This window comes from Lepeophtheirus salmonis, chromosome Z (assembly GCF_016086655.4).
Source record: "Lepeophtheirus salmonis chromosome Z, UVic_Lsal_1.4, whole genome shotgun sequence".
In the NCBI taxonomy this organism is placed as follows: Eukaryota; Metazoa; Arthropoda; class Copepoda; order Siphonostomatoida; family Caligidae; genus Lepeophtheirus; species Lepeophtheirus salmonis.
The window spans coordinates 7,499,763-7,524,906 of record NC_092584.1 but is presented as its reverse complement, the minus strand read 5'-3'; the positions used below and the strand labels follow the sequence as shown (position 1 = coordinate 7,524,906).

General features: G+C 31.0%; 1 protein-coding gene across 1 annotated transcript; it reads right to left on the bottom strand.

Moving 5' to 3' along the window:
- Positions 1-12: 12 nt before the first annotated feature.
- Positions 13-11,229, bottom strand: LOC121130192 (alkaline phosphatase). Its single transcript, XM_040725952.2, has 8 exons — positions 11,003-11,229; positions 8,775-9,016; positions 7,313-7,502; positions 5,624-6,028; positions 5,375-5,559; positions 2,901-3,057; positions 435-650; positions 13-372 (listed from the first exon to the last, which is right to left on the bottom strand). Exons 1-8 carry the CDS (start codon positions 11,076-11,078, stop codon positions 194-196), a joined length of 1,650 nt encoding a protein of 549 aa, XP_040581886.1. The 5' UTR covers positions 11,079-11,229; the 3' UTR covers positions 13-193.
- Positions 11,230-25,144: the final 13,915 nt, after the last annotated feature.

Genomic DNA, 25,144 nt, shown 5'->3' with positions numbered 1-25,144 from the left:
CTTAAAAAACAATTCGAAAAGGGATTTCTTATATTTCAAGGATAATAATCACAAATGATATATTGTTAATTCACAAATCAGGCAGATAAACCCCATAACAGATTTCTCTTTTTTTATGTTTTTTTAGGAACAATAATCGAGATCTTAGAACCACCCCTTCTCAAAGTGTTCAAAACATATCACTTAAAATAATTTATTTTAAAAGCTGGGACATCAAATAAGAAAATAGTAAGACCATGATCGACATAGAGACTTGATTACATTTATTACAATGCGGCTCTTTTGTATAGTCTCCAAGACAAGCGCTGTATGCCATGACCGTGTTAATATAACTTTGTTCGTGGACTGAATGAATTAAATGACTCCAAGGACCTACATATTGAAAATATGATATTAAGGACTTTTGTTTTTACATTCAAAATGTTGTTACGTACCAATCGCAAAAATCCCTACATCCGCTCCTGAATGATATTCCGAATCTGTGGCAATTGTTGATGGCTGAATATAATTTGGTTTGATGCTTTCCTCGAGTTTCACTGTTTTACGTTCAATTTTTCCATTTGTGACGCTATAATGATTGTTAAACCCAATTCCATTTGCGTAAGAAAGAAGATTATACTTTTTTTCATCGTTTCCTTCTCCACCAAAACCTGGAAATTGGGAGAGTACCAAGATTTTTATGAATTATTAGAAATATGAATATTGGCTAAATTAATGAGCGTAAAAAGCCTGGGCCTATCAGAACTTTATAAAACAATATGGGTAGTTTGAGATAATTCTGCTGACAGGGATAACTATCACTGTAAAATTATTGTAGTAAAAAGTTGGAGAAAAAATCGTGTTATACATTATCATTCTGAGGCAAACTTGTTGTGGGGGTAAGATCATCGGGAAGCAACATCCCTGTAACCAATATGATTGTGAGGAATTTCATTGCACAACAATAATATCGTGCGAAATTTCATGAGAAAATATATATATTTGGACAAATCAATTGAGGACCAAGGGGTATGTTTTTCGTTATTTGAAGGATTTTTTATGCTAAGGTAATTGGCTTCTGCAAATTTATTAATTCATGTGCACAAATCGTTACTTGGGGTGTACTATAGACCATTAGAAAGCGTCTTTGATGCTTAGAAACGCGGTGACAGTGGAGTCTAAACAGCCTTGGGGCCAGAACTCCGCCTATTAAATCTGAGATTCTGGGGGTATCTTTGGATATTAGAAGGGGTCCAAGATGTTTTTTTATCCTTCAATTGTTTAAAGGCCCGAATATAATATAATTGCAATGAAATGTGCATCACGATTTTACCACACAACAATATTGTCTCAACGTTTTTGTTCGGAACCTTTTTACTATAATCCTTTACCGGACACCTTATAAACTATAATAATTCTTGTTTCCTAATACGTTAGAATTTTTAAAATAGCGAGGAATAATAAAGAAGAATATTCTAAGCCTTGCTCTTCAAATATACTTTTCTTTTAAAATTACGCACACTGCAATTTAGTTAATAATCACATTCCGATCAATTATATATATTAGGCTGTTAGGGCTGGGTTAAGTGTGAGTGGGGCCTGAGGGAAAAATACTCGTGAGAGGCCTTTCTTTCGTCTTTTTTAAATATTTATTAGTTTGAAAATAAATTTGGAAATTTTTTATAAATAATATCTCCTTTTTTTGTAACAAAATATCAATATAGACGAGATATCAATTAGATGTTTGTCAAACTGCATTTTTAACACTCGTGATACTTGTACTGTTTTTGAATGCTTGAATTATTATTTTATCATTTCCACTTTGAATTTTATAATGTGACACAAATCAATACTTTATTATAATTGGAGGTGGAGCAAAGTCCATATATTGCAAGTCCAAAAGGCTTTGGTATCAAGTCTTCTTTCAAAAGTGCAAGTCTTTCTTGGGTTCTCAGATTTATTTTAAAAAACTTTGAGCTATGCGTATTGTATCTAATATGGAGATTACTTTGAAGGCGACAAAATAAATTTTAATCTTGAAATGTGAAAATTGTGTTTTATTTCACAATTCCCCATACTTTTTTGAGAGAATCTAACTACAAATGAAGCATTAATAATTTTCCTCCAAACACTCTGTCCTAAATTGAATTAGAAATTAATTTAGTCCTCATAAGTACATCATTCACAGCAGTATCGAATGTTATTTAATAATTGGACACAATCTTTTCAGTTTCAATGCTATCGGGCAAGTTTTTTTTTTTTTGTTTTGTTTTTTAATTTTGCATTTGAAATATTTTGACTATTTTTATAAGGTTTTATAAACTTTCAGATTGATTTGGAGCTCATATATATATTAAGATTCATGTTATCTCTAAATCTGACGCAGCATGGACTATTTAAACTTTAGAAGGTTTTTATCAAAGGAGATTTAGAGGAGATTATATTGATAAGTTTGTTACCAAGAGATCAAGTGATGTTTTTGTGATTCATATATACTTAAATCTTTTATATATACGAGTATACTTGAAGCAGGATCGATTACTCAAGTGGAGAAAAAAAAAAAGAAATCAAAATGACATCAATAAACTTCCATGACTAATGTAATTTGTGACTATTTAATTAAATGAGGTGTTTTGACGAAAACAATTTTATCTATTCTTTTAGAAAATATCATTCTTATTTAACTTTATGGGCCTCTCAGGATATATACATAGTTGTAGTTTTCCCTAGTCAAGAGTCCCTTATACACCTCCAACCCTCTAACAGACCCTGATAATCATGATTTTTTTATTGGTGTGGGGGCGGATTTGAGTGACTTTGGATCATTAATAGGTTCAACAAATACTTCTACTGGAAACATTATTTGGAGGTTTTCCCCCTCTCCCCCCGTTAATTACGCCACTATAATACCCCCATTGTACCTCTAATATCTCCGCCTCTTTTCGTATAACCAGAGTATGACATGGTGTGTCCATGATCCGATGTTACAATAATTAACGTGTCTTCTGTATCCACAAGCTCCAACGTTTTTTCAATAGCATTATCCAGCATCATTGTTTCTTGTAAAGCATTATTGGCCTATATGCATTGAAGAGCATTGTATTAATTAAATCTTAATGTTGTTCAAAATTAAAGTTGGTAAAATAAAAACTCAAAACTAGGGTATCAAACACATTTTGTTGATGTCAAACCAGTCCAGTAAGCCTCTTATTGAAGGTATATGATTTTTATTGAATTATTACGTAAACGAGAAATTCAAAAGGATTTAATAGATTTGAAAAATTGTCGAAATAACAATTGGATAACTTTTAATGTTTAAACAAAGGTGTCAAACACATTTTGGCGGGATGAAAAAATTGAATCTTATATCTTTTGTATGTATATGTGTATGTTTGTATAAAATTTGAAATTAGGATCATAACTGTTTATTTAGAATAAAGTTTTTTCTCAATAAGAAAAAATCGGAGTCGCACTGGTCCGCTATCTGCAAGAGGGTAGGCTGAAGGTGATGCCCCCTCCCCCCCTTGATGCCCTTTGAATTAGTGATTGATTAAGCTGAGACGCTGAAACTCAATTCAATTATTCTAAGCTATTTATAATTTTTGTTTAAATAATGATAGTACGCATGTAAATTTAAATCCTCCACTATTCAGGATTCAGAGGGATGATTAGTTAATAGAAAAGAATGAACCATTAATTAGCAACATTTCTTATTTTGTACATCGGGATAGTTTGTTGATTACATAATTATGAATATAGGATACTTTCTCTCCAAAATAAGAATTTAACAGATTTTACAATTAATTATAGTTAAAAAGATATGAGTAAACTCATAATAATATATTTTCCGTAAGATGGCGCGACAGTTAGACGCCTAGGTGAGTAGCATAAATAAATTCAAGGACTTTTCTATTCAATTTTCAATTAAATAAATGTAAAAGTGCACCCTACCTATATTTGTTATATTATATAATATAGGAAGTTGTATTAATTTGCCACCAGACAGCGCTCCACTCTGCCGCTTTTTTCATCAACTTATAAAAATATTCAGTTGCACCAAAGGGAAGAAATAAAATATTGTCACTTGTCTTTTTTCTCGCCGTGTTTATTTCAAATAGTTGGAAAAATGAATTACCAAGAGTAAAATTTGCATATTTCTGGGCTTGAATAAGACTCTTGGTTATTCTTCATCTCCTACCTCAACCCTCTAGAGTCTAGATACTTATTGGTGGAACTCTGTAGAGAAAAAGTCTAATAGCACCCTTAACATTAGCCATTAGGGGAGGAATGGTAGTTCCTATTCATGGAGTGTATAGCTTTAACTTCCTTTCGGCGACAACTTGAGGCTGTCATTGCAAATAAGGCAAATACTTTGTATACCTCAAGCAGTAGCTATTGAGCTCTCAATTTACCAATTTTCAATTCAAAAGTCTAATTTATGCTAAAAAAGTAAAGTTTGACTTTCACTCTGACTTTATGCATATATATATATATATATTATATTCCTCAGAAAACGTTTCTGTGTAGTTCTAGGAGACTTAAAATCGATCCCGTCCCATCTCTTATCCCTATTGGTGTCCCTTAAAAAATTCCCCCTACATACAGACTATCATCATTTTTACTCAACGGTATGAATAAGCAAAGTTTGTATGTCTGTCTGATTGCATGAAAATATGACAATAAGTTAGGAGGTGCAGAGTATATTGAATGATGAATTTCTTAAAAATATTTTGATTTAAGAACTAAAAATGTAGTCCTATTAATGAAATAATGCGGGCGTGTACATATGGCATCAAACATGTAAGCAGTAAATCATATAAATATTTTTAATATAAGAAATAATAGTTGTTGTGTTCATATTAATGAAATATAACGGGTGTATGCAAGAATCACTCTTTCTGTTAGTTTTTGATATCTTATATATATAACTATACAAATGCATTTTCAGTATATTTTAAGATTTGACTACAATATAAATGCTGGTATTTTAAAAGGAAATCTGGTAGTTTTTATTAGTGAGTGGTCAAAGTATGGTCATGAGTCATCTCAAAATGTTATTATTATTATTTTGGAACCTCTTAATCTTTCATTCTTGAAGAGAGTACACGTCTTATGAATTTATACGTAGTGAGTACTTACATTGTCCTAATAAAAACGGAGATTTAAACTGAGGATTTCTTTTGGAGTTATTTTCCATATTATTCAAGGAAAATTGTGCTTTAAAACGACGCCTAATTACTCCGGGACATGTTGGGTATTACTGCTTGTAATTAATAAATGTATGTCTGTTAAATCATTCTTTGTATATTTTTAAGTTTATTTGCGGTCCCCCCATCACCCCAACAACTATGTTTGACACCCTTGTGATGGATAACTTATTGAATTAATTAATTACCTCCCCGTAGTGATGTGATTTATCAATCATTCCTCCTTCTATCATCAAAAAGAACCCATTGCTTGATTCATTCTTGGATAGAAATTTGACAGCAAATTCTGTCATTTCTACAATATCAGGCTCTCTCTCCAAGGATCTTTTATTAATCTCAGAGTCTAACTGCATCAACGAGTCCGAAAATAACCCTATAAACAAAATATTGAATAGATGGGGAAATCGGGAGAAAAAAAAAAATCATCATCAACTTACCAAGAAGATAGTCATAAGAATTCATTTCATTCATTGCCTTGCTAAGCTCAGCATAGTCCTTGATGTACCGTCCTTTTTGATTCTCAAATCCAGAAACTTCCTCATTCTTTTTGAGAAACTTTTGAATCAAGTTCTCATTGTCCTTACGGGAGCATTCAAACTCATTTTCAGGCCTTTTTGACATTTTTGAAGGGCTCGGGTTATTTACCCAAGCTTTTCGACCTCCTCCCATCAAAAGTTTAAGTCGTCGTCCCGGATCATTGTATACCGCCTGTTTGGCAATGTCATAGAAGTCCCCTTCTTGTTCAACTGGAATAACGGAGTCACATTCCCAATTTCTTTCCGCCGTATTAGCATAAAATGCTCCTGGAGTTGCATGTGTGACTCGGGTGTTTGTGACAAGTCCTGTTAGAAGTAAAAATAAGTAATCCTCCATAGTACTAAAAGAATTTATGCGTGTTTCTAATGTTCGTCCCACTTGGAAAAACAATTGTAAAAACTTCAAAACAGAGACAGACTATATATATAAAATAAAAGTTGTTTGAAATTCTGAGTTATGTACCTAAGGCTATGTTTTTTTCTGATCAGACGAGATTCCTTGGGTCTGGTGGGGAAATTTGTTTTTTTTCGTAAATAAGTTGATTATTTCTATAAAACAAGATCAATTCCCCGTGTCTCAAAGTTGTTGTTTTTTAAAGTATGGGTTATCAATTCGAAAATGCACCATAAAAATAAAAATCCAAAAAACAAATTATTATAATAACAAAAAGAGGGAAAAAATATATTAAATACAAAGTAAAAATGGGAATTGGGAAGAGGATTATCGAGCTGATTTAAGTATGTATCTTTCATTTTGATTATGGTTGGAGAAAGAACATGGCAAGTTAGCAATGGCAATGACAATAAATAAATCAGAACGTCAAACATTTGAAATAATTGCTTAATGTCTACCAAAATCAATAAGTCTTTCCAAAGGTCATATTCTTTCTAAAAGAAAATATCAACAGAGAAATGTCTCTTCACATGAAGAGATATTTTGGTTAAATTTTCAAAGATACGCTATATTTGTTCAGCATATTATAGCGCCCTCAAATAATTACAAAACTGTCTTCAATTTTTCTAAACTATGAAATCTTATCTTTCTAACGCCATCCATGGACAACCCAACTCCCTTATACAACGTGATAGGCACATTAATAAAACCTCTAGAACAAATAATGGATTTATTTTACTACAAGTATTTTATTGATAATAAATTATAATAGTGGCACCTAGAGACCTTGATAGTTTCTCAGGTGGTCCATGCTGTGATAGCTTGGAGAACAACTGAATAAAGGTCGGATTTTTTAAAAACTCGATTATTCTTTTTTTCTAAAAGATGGGTTTCTGTAATTTCCCGCCTTATAATTTTCGACAAGGAACAAAAAACACTCTGTATTTTGAAGAAAGAAATGAGTCAAGTCATTTTTGCCTATAATTTTTCCATTTCCCCCTAAAAAGGCCAAAGATTTTACATAATCTCTACAAAAATTACCAAACAACTATTTTTTTATAAAAAAGAAACTATATACATTTACAGATAAATGTCTCTTTCAAAAATTGAACCTGCCTATTGAATTTTTCATTGACCAGTCCCAAAGTTAATTGATGCAAATCAACTCTTAGAGAGAACAAAATATCTTTTGTTACCTGTATCCATTCCAACATCCTGAGCCCACTTTAAAATAGATTCCACTTTTGTAGCCTTAACTTGAGATTCGCCGCTTCCCCTTTTCACGCTATTATCGAATCCCATTGTTCCATACATTGTTTTTACTCCTGTTGCTATGGCTGAAGCCGTTGATGCAGAGTCTGGGATTTGCTCATCAGTATTGTATACCTACAGCATAAAACATTAAGGCTCAAACATTTCCAACCAATCTCACCCCACACATTGAAATTTTCATGCATCATCAATCAAGGCAATTTTAAATGTATGATAAAGAAACACGACACATTCAAATTGAAGCCCCCCTCATCCGTCATATGGATCTCAAAATAGGCCATAAATTCTGTTTTACTGCATACATTATTGTGTTTATTTAATGATGACGGAGGACGTCACGTTTTTAGATTTAAAATCTTACTCCAAATTAATTACAAAACTTGTGAGTCTCGTATTTTCTTTTAGGTTCATAATTACGTAATATGAAGATATAATTTCCGGACTGTCAAGTAATACTGAGTCGACATGATTTACCTAATCTATAAATTTGAAGCATTTTTAGGGAGCACTATAATTGAATGCAAGCATGGTGGGTCTGGGTAAACAGTTTCAGTTTTAATTTTTTGATTTGTGTTATTAAGTATTCTAAAAAAGACATTTATAACAAGGGCGTCCCCAAGTTGTTTTTTTAGGTTGGGGGGTATTTATTTTAATCTGCAGAGAGATAACTACACAAATTCCTTGATTATAGGAGATTTTCAAGCCAATCAGCCCAGCTCTGTTGTGTTGAGTCGGTGCATATTTATTCAGTCCATTCTAGTCTTAGGTTCAGTCCTTTGGAACGGGCCCTAGTCATTAAATGTGGATTGTATAAGAATAATACATCTGTGATATTTATCTATTAAGATCATTGCACAAATATTGCAAAAAATACTCCTATTTTCATTATAATGAAATATAAAACAAACATATTATTATTTAATTTTATTATATTAAATAAAATAATAATTTGGAAGAGGAAATACAGTTTCAATGACGTCACAAAGGAATAATTTTACTTTCTTTAAGGATCGACAAATGGAAGTGGAGTTTATAGGACTGGACCTAACCTTGACTAGTGTTGTGTAGGTCCCAATTTCTTAAGACCAGTTGGACTGTTGGCCCTTTAATTGTATTATTAGTTTATTAAATATAATATTTATTCTAGTGAATTTTAAATCAAACTGAATAATTAATCAGGAAATGACATCACACGGGATAGATGTAGGACTGGACTGAGGTTTGTAGTCCAAGATTAGGAACAACACAACAATAGAGGGGCATGTATTCTTAAGGATGTTTGACTACTGCGATCAAAATATACCGTTTATTCTTTTATTGTCCCACCCAATAGAAAGTCACGAAAGGAATATCATATAAAGATGTGACCCAAATGTCCTGTCTTACCCGACTGAGTCCAACATTGGGAAATGTTTCAAATGTGAGTGGAGTTTCCTCGCCAACAGGTCCTTCATTTCCCCTTTTTTCTGCGAGCCTCTGATTTTTAAATATCCTTCCAGCTGTGAGTGTGGGTAAGCTCATACCATCACCAATGAATAAAATGACATTCTTTGCTTTGTTTTTATTGGGTGTGTGCCTTAGGGCCCTTTGCAATTCCTTGTCATTGACTTTTCTCCAATAGGCTGCGTCTATAAGGAAAATAAGCATTAGAAGAACGGCATTTAATTAAGTAGGTGAAACATATAAAATTGGCCCCCGGGTATGTAAACAAAAAAAAACATTTGAAAAATGTTTAAGAGAGCAGATTTACTGTCACAACTTTTTATGATATCAGCTGCAAGCAGCCGTAAGTGTATGAAAATTTAAACAAAACGTCTAAGTATATATATAATAATGAAAATCCAGTGTAGAATAGACATGTTATAAAAAGAAACCCGAAATTCAACATGGTAACCCTCACAATTTGAAGAATGTTTTGGATATAATAATACTCGTGACATTTTATTAGATTAGTTACAATCAGTTGTAACGAGGGAGGAAGGAGAAAAGGATGTAAAAAAGGATATCTGCTAGAATTACTCCGATCTCGATCCCCAATTCTACTCTGAGTCGAACAAGGAATTATAATTATAGCTTCGTAACAAATACTTAGGGTTACACCCCGTCTTTTATCTGTTCGCACGAATGTTCAATCCTGTATTGAATATAGTTGAATCTATTTAGGAAAGGATATTCACTACTCTGGGATTAATGACAACTGCGTAGGAAAAGACAATTCATTCTTTATACTACCAATTGTAAAAAAACGGGCCTACCAAAAATTAACCTGGATTTTCATCACTGGATACATACATATATGTAATATTTATACACTTAGACGTGTAGATGTTGTAACCCGCCTTAAGAATGTCTTTTTATAAAGAAAAAAACTAAGTTTGGAAATTAAAAAAGAAAAAATGGTTGTTGCGTGTGCTCTTTTTTTTTTTTTTTTTGTGTCCATTATTTAATAGGTTTTTGGAGTGTTAACTTCTCCACTGAAGTAAGCAATATTGCTTATCTTAGGTGTAAATTGTTTTAAAAATTCATAACATGATATTTTTCTAGCACGGGTGCTGTTTTAAATTAAGAAAGTTCTCCTCTTTATAGAAGTAAGTCATTTTCATATAGCAGACAGCAGATATCAATAAAGGTATTAACTCAGTAGTTCCATAGGAGTATGTTTTGATTCTCCTAGTTATTACTTTATACCCTTCATAGATGTTCCCTTCTCTAGAATTGAATAGTAAGGTTAACAACCTTCAAAGTTATAAAATTATGTTCAAGTTCCAACTACAAAAAGTCTTTCACGTTGTCTGGAGCATAAGTTGTGCATTACTTAAGATCATTATTATAAAAAGTAATCTACCTTTTGTCCTATTTTCGATATCAATATACATAATTTGATTAATTTAAAATATGGATAAGGATATCAGATAGGCAGGCAAATCCTTTTAACCTCAACTTTTTAAGATATATCCTGTGTTACCTAAAGATGTTACACGAATAAAGAATATTTTTCTGCATTTATTCTGTTACATCTGCCAATTTATAGTTTAGTATTTGGAACAGTTTTTAATTTAAGGTTACGTGAAAGGAAAACTTCATTATCATATTATGGTTCTATACTCTCATCATTCGTTTAGGTTTTAGTATTGACAGAAAAAATCATCAAAATAACGTAATTAGTAAAGCCCTACAGAGTAACACAATTAAAATGGATTAGATTGAGATAAAATGGCATTCCTCATTGGCGCCTTAGTTATATTTTGTTCAATGTTGTTAAATTAAGTTAGAAAGAAAATTATAATTGCTTCTTCTTCTTAGTGTAGTAAGGCAAAAATTATTAATAGAAAGTTACATTTTTTTCTGTTTGACGTTAAAATGAACAGTCCGAAAGCCAGAGGAAAAGAATGCAAATAAATTTTTTGATTTTGTTTAAAAAAAAAATTCGTACTTTTTTGGATCTAGGACAGAGTTTAACTACTTCATTAAACTAATTGGTGTTGGTTAATTATTCTAGTATCGTTCGACAAAACTTACGATATTTGCGTTTTTCGGACTGTTGAACATCTTTAATTATTACAATGAATATATATGAAGAAAGGATTCACGACAAATGACTTTTTAAAACTTACCCTCGTTTGGAACTCCTCGAATCTCATCCAGCTTCAAAGATAAAAGAAGGAATATACACTTAATGTAAATATTCATGTCGATACACGTTGAAGAACTAATTGAATCTAATATAGAAAAAATTAGCAATCTTGTAATTTGAAATCAGGATATATCAACACGAAGGAGAAAAAGTGTATAAAGAGAGAAATCTTGATGAATACTTGAAGCGTGAAATATTTAAAAAGATAAGGCATGATAAAAAAATGTACAAAAAATTATCAAGTATTTTTTTTTTTTTTAATTTATGCTGTGAAATATCCATATTATTTCAGGGCTGAACTTAACTCGCTTAACCAAAGAGCGTGCTGAATTATTTACGTCTAAATTAACTTAATTATTTTGTTTTGCTGATCAAAATAATAAATTATAAGATTGTTGTAACATAGGCCGTAAAATCGGTTCCGTACCTTTTGTCAGTTCTTTGACAAAAGTTTAAAAATTGACCATTTTTGACATAATAATATTATTGATAAGTAGTGTTGTGTCAGTCCTGATTTATTCGGTCCCGTCCAGTCTTAATTGGAGAAATTTTGTTTCTTAATAGAAAATTAAAATATTTGAAATTAAATTAAATTTTTTTTTTTTTTTAATTTTTTAAATTTTTCTACAAAAAAAACATAATTTTTGAAATGTTATATTTGAAAAATATAACATTTCAAAAAATTTAGTCTTTCGTGAATAGCTGTGATTTTTTTGATATTTTTTTTTAAAGGCAGGTGATTTTAAAATTTTTGGCAGAAAATGTTATTTTTTTATTTTTCCAAAAAAGTTTAAAGATTTTTGTTGGAAAAATTGAATTTTTGAATTTTTTAGAAAAAATATCCAAATCCCCCCCCAAAAAAAAAAAATATATATATATATTCCTACAAATGCCCCTGAGGACGGATATGTCAGGACTGAACTGGACAGTCTTCAGTTCTAAATAAGGACATATATAAAAACGCTATTAACAAATATAAGTTTATTCACACGCATTGGTAGTCGTAGGCCTTTTTAACCAATACCAAGGAAATATTACGACCTTAAAAAAAAAATCTCGAGAAGAACATCACTAGTAAGAATATATTTGCTATTTAATTAAGAAAGTTTCAAACTCATTTTGGGCTTTATGATCTCAAGTATGGTCATCTATGTCTTTTCTTGGGTTCAACCCTTTAACAAGGAGCTAATTATAATTTTCCATTTCTAAATATAGAAACAATATCATTTTTTTTTTACCTTGTTTTTACCCTGTATACCGCTCGTAAAAAAAAATACTGATCGTGCTTGGAGCTCATGCCGCTAGCAGACTTTGTTGTTTAGCAGGTTTTAAACCAATTCAAGGCTGTATTCGAAGCTTTTACAGTATTTTTGTTGTTTTATGTATTTTTATAGACAAAAATACATGTATCCAAAGAAATTCTTAGCAAAACTAAATATGAACTTGATTGCATTGCTTCTCAATGCTTTTTCTTGGAACCAATTAGCGTCTAGTTCCAGGGTTCTACTACATAATTATTAGACATAGGATATGTGAGCATCAGTCAATCGCTCAAAACATAACTCCTTTTAACTTTTTAATGGACAGATTTCTCATTTTGCAATGTTTTGTGTGAAAATTGCACATTTTTCTAAACTGGTATGAAATAAAAAGAGGACATTTGGGTTCTGGTTAGATTACGCAAGAGGAAAATCCAGTTGCAAAGACCTACCTTGATAATGATCTCTTTATGGTAATAAAAATAGGTAGTTGGTGGAATTAGGGTTATAATTACATAATTGGATATATGAGGGAACCGGATTCCAACAACGACCAATTACACTACCTTGAACCTGAAAATAAATGAGAATTACTTGTTTGCCAAATTAAGAAATCATGATCTTATATTTATGAATAAGTTCGGATGGATAATCAGTGGGTTTGATGATGAAATGTCTCCATCTAACAGGACTCCAGAAGATCTCCCCGACTTCCAATTTATTCAATTGCTAAAGAAGACGCCTAAAATATATTTAAAACAACCCATACTGATACTGGCAAAAGTTACTGGCAGAGACTGTCTTTGTAAAGTCTTGATTTCTCGATATATATATAGAAACATTTATGAATAAACTATGATAAAAAGAATACTAGACTAATTGCATTAAATTATTCTTATAAAATCGTATTTTTCTTGGATTAATTTTTATATTTTGGGTGCTCATTTAAAAAAAACCTTAGTGTAATACTAATGATCTATAAATTTTTCTTCAAATGTATTTCATTCATACCACAAACCAAGAATACTTCAATTTAGTTGTTGACAGCCTAAGACCCACTAATTTAAAGTTAAAAGAAAGTCTCATCAATAAATTGATTTTATTAAGCTATATAAGTACTATATTATAATATTATTCTTGATGTATGGATCATCCCCTATTAAAATAAAATTGGTTCGATTGCGCCCTGAGCATGCTGTCCAAAGGCAGCTGCTTGCTATCCTATGTTTTCTCTTTATATACTTATCTCTGTCTTTTTTTTTTTCTCTCTCTCTTTCTGTTTAAGTATTTTAATTAGTGTTGGATCGGTTCTAGGACTACATCCAGCATCATTTTTTATTTATTGAACCAGTCTTTTTCATCCGTCCTAGGGACCGTTAAGTCGATCTTTCAGTCCTAGCTAGCTATTGGTTTTTTTTTCTTCACTTCGAGCCAGTTTGCGTCCCTATCCTCTCCCAAAAAATGTATCAGTTATCATTATATTGTATAATAATAATGTGTATATTAATGTACCAAAAAAAAGTTGCCAAAAAACAAGGATGGCTACGTCCTAATCTACTAGAATGTAATATAATAGTTTTTTTGTTATTCTACTAATAAGAATTCGTAGCTAGGGCAATTATTTCAAAAACGGAGAAAGATTTAGACATTATTATAAGTTGTTCAAAATTTTAAGATATGTACGGAAGGCCATGTCTTATTCTGATCAGACCAGATTCCTGGGCTCTGGAGGGAAAGTTTGTTTTTTCGCTGATAAGTTAATTTTTTTAATAAAACAAGATCGATTCCCTTTTTTTCTTTTTCTTTTTTAAAGTAAATGTTGTCGATTCGAAAATTCACAAAAAATAAATAATCCATTAAACGAATGATAGTACTAACGGAAAAAGAGGATTAGCGAGTTTGTCTTAGTATATATCTTCATTATACATAGTTGAAACAGGACTAATGATTATGTTGTCTATCGACAAGTCTAACTGAATTCTAAAGTTATATAACCATTAATAAAATAATTCGAAATAAAATATAAAATATGGGTACGTCCTAGTATATTATAATATTTTAAAAAAATATTATTTTTTATATTTCTTAAGAGAAGATAAGTAAATATGTATTAGAGTCAGAATGATAAACTATGATATGGGCCTTCAAATGTTTCCCAAGCAATGATAAATCCTTACATCTGTCGTTTATTTACAATATATCATTAGAAGATGTTTATGGACTCAAGAGCCTTGATAATTTGCTTTAATTGATAATTTATGTCAATAAACGTCAAAGTTATCTTAAAATGTATGAGTTACAGAAGAAAGTGTTGGAGCAGATATAATCCATATGTAGGATGCGCTCACATGACTTTCTTTTTCCAAAAGGCTATAAAACAAGTTTTATAAACCAGAAAAGTTTTTTTCTTTTGTTCTATATATATAATGAGACCAAACATTTTTTTGTACACAGTTTTGAAAATTTTATTAAATAAGTGATTGTTGAATAAACCGAACTGGGGTATTTTAATACGTGATGATTTTTTTCATTTTTCTTTAAATAATTTTTCCGTAAGAGCTTTTAAGACGTTGTTTTTTTATATACAAAAAGATGCATCATTTAATTATCAACACCTTAGGTTGGGGAAAAAGTAATTTAATACATTTTGCTTTATTTCAATACTTTATAAGAAGTGTTACAATCATCCGATTGAAGTCAAGCATGCCCCGTTCTCTTAAAAAGCTTGTTGCTAACAAGAATTCAACTTCATAATGCCCTTCTCATAGAAGCCTTGTAAAAAACTCGGACAACCACTTTTTACAGGCCCTATTGAGACCAAATTTGTCGCCTCAAACGCGTTGGCTATAGACGGGAACAGGGGGTATTCACTTGGTGCTAGGTAGGGGATGTAGAGTGTATGCATAATAACTTTCCACCTGGGCTCCCGGAAATTCTGGTGCGTCATCAAAGATGTGTGCAGCCTGCCGTTGTCTTGATGCAATACGATTCCTCTCCTATTCGAGTTTATTTTTGTATCCAGCATTCTCCAAATGATTGAAAAGGCTTTTATGATGGACGTTCAGCTACTGGGCGATGCTACGACTAGCTGAACATGATGGTATATCTCGATATTTTATATGCTTTTATCTACATTATTGACGACAGGCCTGCCAGTGTGTGGCAAATCATTCACCTCCACTATACCAAAACACAATTTCTGGAAACCACTATTGATCAACACGAAGCGAGAGAACAATAGTTCTGTTTATATTGCAAATTTTCTTTGTCTCTTTCGACATAGTTTTCTCTTACAGAAAGTAAAAATGTAAAATGTGGCGAATTTCTCCCTTTCATACTGGAGGCACAATAATTTACGACTGAACCGGCCAAGAGCAATACTCCCCAAAAACGTTTTGTAGTATACACTCACACTTTCAAACACTGAATTGTATCATCCGATGTGATTAATACTAACATGATAAAAAAATTAAAAAAGATTTTAAAAAAGGCGGGAAATATCTTTTTCGCCAAACTATTATCGTATTTTATTATTGTGGATAATTAGTCGATTAGATCATTAGTTTTTATCGATTTTTTAACTGAAAAGTGTTTTTTTTTTTTTTTTTTTTTTTTTTTTTTCAGAATAAATCATTGTTGAATTAACCAAACTTCGGTATTTCAATACCTGGTTTTTTTTGTTTGTTTTTTTTGTTTCCCTTTGAATAAATTTTGATAATAAGGCTTTAGAGGAACACATATTTCATACAAAAGATGTAAAAATTAAATAAACACTTATTAGTTGTGGATCCTTAGATAATGACGAATTAGCGGTTCAGCATAGCTATTAAAATGTTGGGTTTTCCGGAATAAATCTAGTTCCAACTTCTGGACTTGGACAAACTGCATCAATTTATAACCCTTGTATCCTATCGGATTAGATTTTTAGCTCTGTGGCATCAGTAACTGTAGAGGGATTTGCATTCAAAGAGTTTTTCAAATTATGAAAAATAATTGGAAAAATATTGTTTTTTCAATATTGGAGATTGAAGCAATTAACTGATCCCATTGACAATGGTCAATGGTGTTTCTGCTTAATGTTTAGAGCCCTTCAGTGCGGGCGAGTATTATAATATATGTATTATTATGAATTTAAATAAAGAAAAATGTGTTATAAACCTCAAATAACAAACCAACACATAGGCATGAACAAATTTGTCGATATGAGAAGTCCATATAAATTAGATGTAAAGTAATGTGATGGGGAACACAAACCAATCAATATTTTTTTAGTATTTTCAAAAACAAACAAAATTACAACGCTCTTGGGAGATTATTCTCTTGAAATAAATGTGCATTCGATCCCAGATGATTCCTAGAGAAAGAAATATATAATGTATGTATATGGATTTCACAAAAAGATTCTTAGGTTAGATGGATTAACTGTCATACTATAATGTTTACTTATACTTAATCATTGTATCTCTATCTAACAAATTAAAGGAACATTATTAAAAAAATAATAATAATAATATCTTCAAAAAAATTAACCTCCATAACAGGTTCATTTATGCACAAATTGTACAAATTATATAATATAATATTCCGCAAATTAAAAATACTATATTGATGTATTATAGTCTAAAATTTAAAGTACAAAATGCATCGTTTTATTACACCTCTTCTAATAAAAATTGACACTTGATGAAAAAAGAGAGAGAAAAAACGGAAAAAAAAGAAAAATTATTCAGAAAATAACAGATATATCTGTTAAACATTCATTTTTGTGCCTCAAGTTTATACGCAAACGAATTTCAAGACAAATTTCTACTAACTTGATATAATCTACGAATCAATATTCTATTGCAAATAATTTTTTTTTTTAACTTGAAAAAAAAGTCCAATTTTCACATATTTTTTTTTTTTTTTTTTGCCCAAATTTTTTTGATTTTGAATAAATTTAGAAAATGAAGTTATGCGTATAGTTGTTTTGTGAGACGATAGTCAGTTTTTGATTTTAAATTTAACCCCCTATCTAATCTCCTTGAGTTCCAAAAAAACAATTATTGTGTTTTGGTATAGAATAAACCACCCTTATATGACCCTCCCCCCACCCCAAAAAAATCGCCACCCCCGTATTAAGCTGACCAGGTTAAAAAGAGGGACCCATGCAAAATTTCAGCCTCCTATGTCCAACACAATGCTGAAATTTGACCCATAAAGGATACACACACAAAATCTATAAAACCATATATACAGCTTAAGTCAAACCAACGGGTGGGCACCAGTAAAGGACACACAAGATTGCGTTCCACGAAACACATGAAACACCACTCAGTCCTACTTAAAAAGAAAATTGGTGTTAGGGGAATTTCGGTGAAAGGAGCTTTTACCTCCGTCATCACCAAACCTCAATTCCCTTGACCCTTATGTCTTGAGTTCTAGTGAAAAAAAACTTAGCACCAAAATATCACGTGCCTAAAGATCTCAGTCGGAGCACTTGACCAAAATGGCAGCATCGATCTTAAAGATTCAGGGTGATGAATAAAAACGTAAAAATATGTTTTAGTTAATACATTCAATATAACTTTATTAATTAGAATAAACTTTTGTGAAAATGATCGTATTATAAGAGATTATGGCGACTATTTTTTGGATTCGCAAGGATGAATCCTCATTAAATATCTGGAAAAGGGTAAAATAATTTCATGTACATATTCTTCATCGTTATTGGACTGTTTGAAATCCGAGTTGCAAAAAAATACCCACGATTGGCCCACAAAAATAATCCTTTTCCATCAGGACAATGTACAAACTCACAACTCAGCAGTTGCGGACGCAAAATTAATGGAAATAGCGTTCCAGCTTGGGATACCCACAGCACTAGCAATCTCATGCACCTTCCCTCTTCTGTGATATATTTTATGAATGATTTCTGGAGTAGTCACCTCAACAGGGCGTCCAGAAACTTCAGCGGCACTTGTACCCATATGGCCACATCTGAAAATTTTGAAACCACTTATAAACTGTTTTAATTGAAGGTGCAGAGTTTTGTATAATGTTTATCAAGCTTTTTTAGTCTCATGAGGCGTTTTGTCTTGAATAAAGTAATGTTTAATCAACACACGAAATTATTTTTCGTCATTTTCTGAAAATCACTCCACTTCCTGGATTCAAACGAATGCAAAACAGAACGAAATATGAATTTAGAATTAGGTCAAGTGATAAAATTGGACCTCGTTCCTCTCCAGATCCATGGGGTTAAACATGGGGCTATTATTAATTCTTCGATCATATGCAATCGAAGAAAAGAGAACTATTATGCTTAGAGCACCAAAAAAAGAATATACTAGATATTTCTTCCGACCAAAATTTCTTCTACTTACCAATAGGAAAAATTTCTCCCCCACGGTAAAGTGCTCAAGAGGACTTCTTCTTTTGTACTTATTGACGTCAGGATCATTTGTTACTCGAATAACAGTCGACGGTGATGGCGTTCCATTTTAAACTAATGTTAATAGCGAAATTGTGTTTAAAGTTAGATTCCATATTATTTGATCGAATCTGCATTATTTAACAATTGAGTATATCCTTCATGATAATAGTATATTGTTATATAAGCATACCTAAATAACGGGGGAAAGTGTTTTTGATGCTTAAAAAATAGAGTAATATCCCTGGACATTACTTTACATAATTAGGATTTGCTCTAAATTTTACGATGAATTTATTTCTAACATTTTTTTATTAATATATTTATTGTCTAATTTTATGATTTTGACATTTACTTTATTATTAATAATTAGTTAGATCTCATCGGTAGAGATATATCTATCCTGTGCACAATTGTATATAGCAACTTCCACATGAAGAAGAGGGTGATTATCTTTTGATTAAACTCCACGTCTCGCTTGTGTATTGCAACCTAAAGTTATGACATATTTAACTGAATTCCGATGTTAGAACAAGAAAAAATTATCTGGATCAATCTATTATTTTAATATTCTGTATTTATAATTTATTATTATTAATAGTTATATGATTTTAATTGTTTAATTATGTATATTTAACTTAAATGTTTAATGGTTTATTTTTTAGTATGTAGATTATATTTAATTAAAGTTTCCTTCTTTTTAAACTTTGATTCAAATATATTTCAAATACTCTACTTTGTCGTTTCATTAGCTATTATTCTGAGAAGAGGTTCATAATGAATTACAATTTCATGGCGTGTGACGTTTTCAAATACGGATAAAAAACGTTGTATGTTAATTATACGTAGTATATCTTCATTAAACATTTTTCTAATAAATACATTCGTTATACCCTCAAAAATCATAATAAAGCAGGCAGATGATAATCACATCAGTATTTTAAACAATGATACCATATGTCTTTTTTCCCCCTCCTCCTTGCATTTATTTTTTTTTTTTTTACAATATTATCAACTATAAAATAGTATAAATCATAGAACTAAGTAACAAAATAATATATTCGTAATATAATGAAAAAGTCATATTTTTTGCAAGACATGTGCAATAATCTAAATACATATTTCATATATCGGATTTGGTTTAATAATCCATCTATATTTTTATGAAAAATTCCAAGGACCGAGAGTCCTAAGGACCGATAGGAAGGTCCTAAGTCTGGACTGGACTGAATAAATAAGGCCCAACACAACAGTACTCATTAAAGCTTACGATTTATAGAGACATACTATATTATCCACATCTTTTTCAGTTTTTTACCTTGTCTCCATGGAAGGAATGATGCTTTCCAGATTTACTTGCTTTGATATATTAGTCGTCAACTCTATTGTTACGCAAACAAAGTAACTTGACTTAATCCCCAATAACTACCTACTTAGTTAAAATAAATATATTTTACCATTACAAAAAAGGGGGACTGTTGAAAAGTACGTAGTACACATACACATTCGTATAAAGGGGGCCTCAGCTAAAAATGTATTAGTGTAGGGGGTCAGAGGCATAGTAAAGTTTGGGAAACACTGGCTTAAGAAATATTAAAGTAATCATATTGTAGGGATCCGACAAGCTGAGTAATGGATCTGGATTCATAATCTACCCCGCCTTTTCCCTCTTTTATTAATACTCTCTGTTACCTAGAGCTCCTTTTCGAGATCCATAACAAGCTCTGAGCTATTTGTAACTCAGATACAACTGTATCACACTGGCGACGTAAAAAACACACACAAAAAATCAGAAAATTGACTTATATATTTAAGCTAATTTATTTATATATATTACATTTTCATAGTGTATTCTACATAGGAACAAAAGCACAATAATGAAGAGTGACAAGTAATATGTAGTCTTGGTTCGACTTTGTCGATTCCGATTTTAGAAGAACCGGAACCGTTTGAGCCGCTAGACGAATGAGGGGAAAATCTTGCAAACAGAGGGCAGTATTATACATAACTTGATTTTTTATTTAAGTATCAAAAACATATTTTTCAAATCAAGATAAGTAATTTTCATCAAATATTTAATTAGCAACGGTGTTGATGTATATTTAATCAGTGATGGCGTAGCTATTTTTTAATCAATCTCCAACAAATCCTCAGTCCTACTCTCCGTCATTCATGACCATACGCAATTTGACCTTAGATTTAGTGTTGTGTATCAATCCTAAAGCTTATACAGTTGAGTGATTTATGATGTCATTCAACTATATTTCATATTTTTTAATAAGTTATGATAGTCGGAAGGACCAACGGTCTTAAGGACCGGTCCTATGACTGGAATGGATCGAACCCATAAGGACTGACACAATACTACTTAGATGTTCAGTGATGATAATCGAGAGCATTTTGGGGATGTTAAAGAAAGAACCCGAAAATCAACATGATACCCCTGACAATTTGAAGAATGTTTTAAATGAGACAAATATAGATGTCATAACGTTTCATTAGATCAGCTAATCTCAGCTGTTGGAATGGAGGAGGGTAGAAGGAAATGTGTTGAAGAAGTTGTGAATTTGGGGGAGGGAAGGGGGTGAGTTCTCTCGGATTCCATTCTTTTGAATGAGGACAGAGGATATCATATCTAATTATGTAAGGATTACGACTTTTCTTATATTTAGCATGAATAACGACAGTAGAATAACTTTCAGGAATACTTATCTCGGGAGTCGTAGTGTGCAAATTCGTACTAGCATTTTTCTTCTTGGACATCGATGAACTCGGATAGGAGGGAATTCAATGCCTAGTTGAATTATTTTTACCCTTAGTTTACATTCTATAATCAAGGTCCTTATTCAAACTTAATTATTTGTTAATAGTAATAAGTCATAAATAATATTATATTACATTAATTATCATTTATTTTGTGATGATTTTATCAATTATAATTGTTGGAATAAGTTGTTGACAGGTAGGATTATACAATCACAAGACCTTTTACTGTATATTTCTATACCTAACAAATATATAATCATAGTAAATAATCAATAACTTAAAAAAAAAAACATTTATTTTTAATGGTGCAATATAAATTAAGTTTCTTATTTAAACGATATGGACAAATCAAATTTTATCATTTGTATGATTAGTTTACAGTCTTTAATTATGTCCTCTGTTCAAACTTAATTGTTTGCTTGTTACCTATATGAAGTCTTAATATAAAAGATATTAGTCATTTTATAGAATTCTTGACAACATTATGAGTCAATATCCAATACGAGGTTCTTGCTTTGGATCAAAACATTTTCTTTTGGAGGGATTGCGAATGACACGAATTGGAAAATTGGACTGCTTTAATGTTTTTAATTAATGTATTTATAGTATAATTAAGTATCACTGAATTATATTAATATTTTATCTATCAGAATTTGTGGAGTAAGTTTTTACGTTTGACCCGGAACAATTGTAATGTCTGACGAATGGGCAGCCTATCACGAGACCTCTGAGGATAATTTTTTTTTTTTTCCCCATACGTTGTTGAAAAATAACAAATTTTTCCGGGTTTTCTACAGCAACAAATATTAAGATCATTGTATGCAGAGCAAATATCGTCATTCTGAGAATAGATAAGATTCAAGATTAAGGCAAATAATAATGATCTATGGCTAGTACTAGAGATGGGATTTATTTTAGAGAACAAGGAAAAGTCGGGAGCGAGAGTTATGGTACTACTGAATTAAGATCCTTGTTAATATCAGCTGCCTATTAAATGATTTTGGGTTGAGAAAATGAATTCTTCTAACTTAAATTATGAACAAAATAGAAGAAAAACACACGCTCAACTGTTTTTCCTTTTCAGTTTTTTCTTTACACAGATCCCATCTTTAATCATGACCATAAACACTTTGCACATTTTTAGCTATATGCTTATGTTTACGCCTGTATCGAAGAAAAAATGTATAATATTATTTATTTTATCTTCGCTGGTTTCCCTCTTTGACGAGTGTTCAAACGGATATCTTTCTAATTTCATCTAGCCTAAGCCAATCGCACTTATAGAACGTGATATACACAACACTAAAGCCATATATTGAAAAAATAATGGATTTTTGTATACTAGGCATATTATGAGGATAATGTATCAAAAGCGTCTTACTTAACTTCAAAAATTTTATTCGTGAAAAATTCTAATTGGGGATGTAATTCTATACGTATAATTAAAGCGTCTATAATTGGTTTCTAAGTTACTCAATAAAACTGTCATAACGTAAGATTAAAAATGTTAAATACACAATATGCGAAATGATCATAGACATAAATATTATGTCTATGTAACATTATAATTAATCAGTGAGTAATTAATAGATTTTCTTTGAAATCTGATTAAAAAATACAAGTCAGCAAAATTTAGCTTTTGTCGGGAGTAAAGTCCATATCTAATCGTAAGAGTACTGACCCACTGATTATGAATATCTAATGAATTTTTTGTATTAAATCTGGGTTACGAGAACTTTCTATATGATTGTTCATATAGGATCGGTCTTAAGTAATTCTTTGGGGACCGATTTAGTACAATTTTTCGGTACAAACTGTCTACTGATTTTTTTAGGTATGACTTTATTGATCAATATTTATTGGTCTGACTTTATAGACCGATATTTTTTGGTCTCGTTCCAAGAACCGATTTTTTTTTCGATTTCATATATTGTGAGAGACATATGTAATTTCTTTTTTGTTCTGTATCAACCGTCAATGATGTCTTCATTATATTAAACAAAGATCTTACATAGATTATAAATATTTGAATGACCTTCAAACTCTAAAAAGTACACAATATATTCTGTATATTTATAACATTCAGAATAATTCAGTGTGTAATCCATCCAAATATTACACACAATATAGAAGAATTTATAATTTAAATAGGCTTTTAATTTTATAATGGCAGAGGCTTATGATAATTTTTAATCATTAAAACCAGATTAAGTTGACTTTTGTGTTCTCCAAACGTTAGAACCAAAGGAAGATCAAGGGGATCAAAGAAATATAAGAAGGTGTGCCGATAAGAGATTTCTTTGCTTCTATTTATTGGCTATTTTCATGGCGTCACAGAGGAGCCAATATAGGATGCAGTTCGATTAAAACAAGTTCTATTAATACATAATATAGTATATTTTTCTAATTTACAATACTGTTAGTGTAAATTTTTACCCTCCGACGATGACGGTACTAGTTTTTTTTTTTTTTTTTTTTTTATATATTAATTAAAAGTTGTTCTTAGGGAAAAAAGGTAAATTCATAAATTATTAAATAAATATACAAAAATAGTGAAACAAAAAGATTGATAGATTTGTACAGGTTTTCGCCGCGAAAATACGCCTAATACCTCTAGAAGAAGACATAATTATCGGAATAATATGAGTTAATACTCAACGCTAGTCAATAACACTGAATTTGGCTCCGTTGTGACTTTCATCCAAAAGTTGTCTCCTAAGGTCAGCCTGACTGTGTTGCAAGTTTCTTATCCACACACCATCTATGTAATCTCCTCGAAATATACTCTTAACTTGAACATTCATCTCATGAGATACTCGAAGTCAAAGTTTGGTATTCAAGGAGGAACAACAGGATGAAAATTCTTATGAGATGTACTTTTTTTTAAATTTATGACGTCATTCTACCGTGTTCAAAATTTGAAAACACATCCGGCGTCATAAATATTTTATATTTAAAATCAATTTAGATAGAATTTTAAATTAAATCGATTTTTTTGGTACCCAAATAGACCGAATTTTACCTTTGCATCGATCTGGACCAATTACATTATATTTGTTGACAACTGTGATGAATATTAAATCACTTGGTCCTTTCAACACCATCTCTTTTGGTTTCATTAAGAAAAAACATTTGAAGAGCTGAGCAATCTGTAACAATCTGATGTAATAAAAACATGATGAAAATCCGGGTTTTTTTTAGCTGAACCGTTAGAATTTTCTTTTCCTTAGCCGTTGTCATTATTATTTAATTCTTGAGGAGTGAACTTTCTTTCCAAGACGGATTCAACTATATTCCAAACCTGATTGAAACTTTCTGTGTGCTCATAAAAGACGGGGTGTAACCCTGAGGACTTGTTGCAGAGTTATAATTGTAAGTCCTTGTTGGACTCAAAGTAGAATTGGGGATCAAAATCCGATTAATTCTATCTCATGTCATTTTTTTTTTTTTTTTTTTTTTTTTTTTTTGCAAGCCCATTCTATGCTAGATTTTATCATTGGGGATGTCATTAGAAAAAATAATTTGTCCCTCTAGCATCCTAGACACTTGAGAAAATGTTGATGAGTCAAGAAAACGTGACATGGATTAAATGCACAAAGTGTGGTAATGGTCATCATTTTATAACTTACTTGTGGTTAATTTTTTTACAAAAATGTTCGATGGAAATATTATATTGTAGATATAG

What these genes read in the sequence shown, in the direction of transcription:
- LOC121130192 (XM_040725952.2), bottom strand. Translation starts at nt 11,078, where the DNA reads ATGAATATTTACATTAAGTGTATATTCCTTCTTTTATCTTTGAAGCTG. An exon ending in GGATGTTGGAATGGATACAG is followed by an intron (nt 6,029 to 7,312) that starts GTAACAAAAGAT and finishes TACTTCTAACAG; the next exon opens with GACTTGTCACAAACACCCGA. An exon ending in TGTAGGGATTTTTGCGATTG is followed by an intron (nt 373 to 434) that starts GTACGTAACAAC and finishes TTCAATATGTAG; the next exon opens with GTCCTTGGAGTCATTTAATT.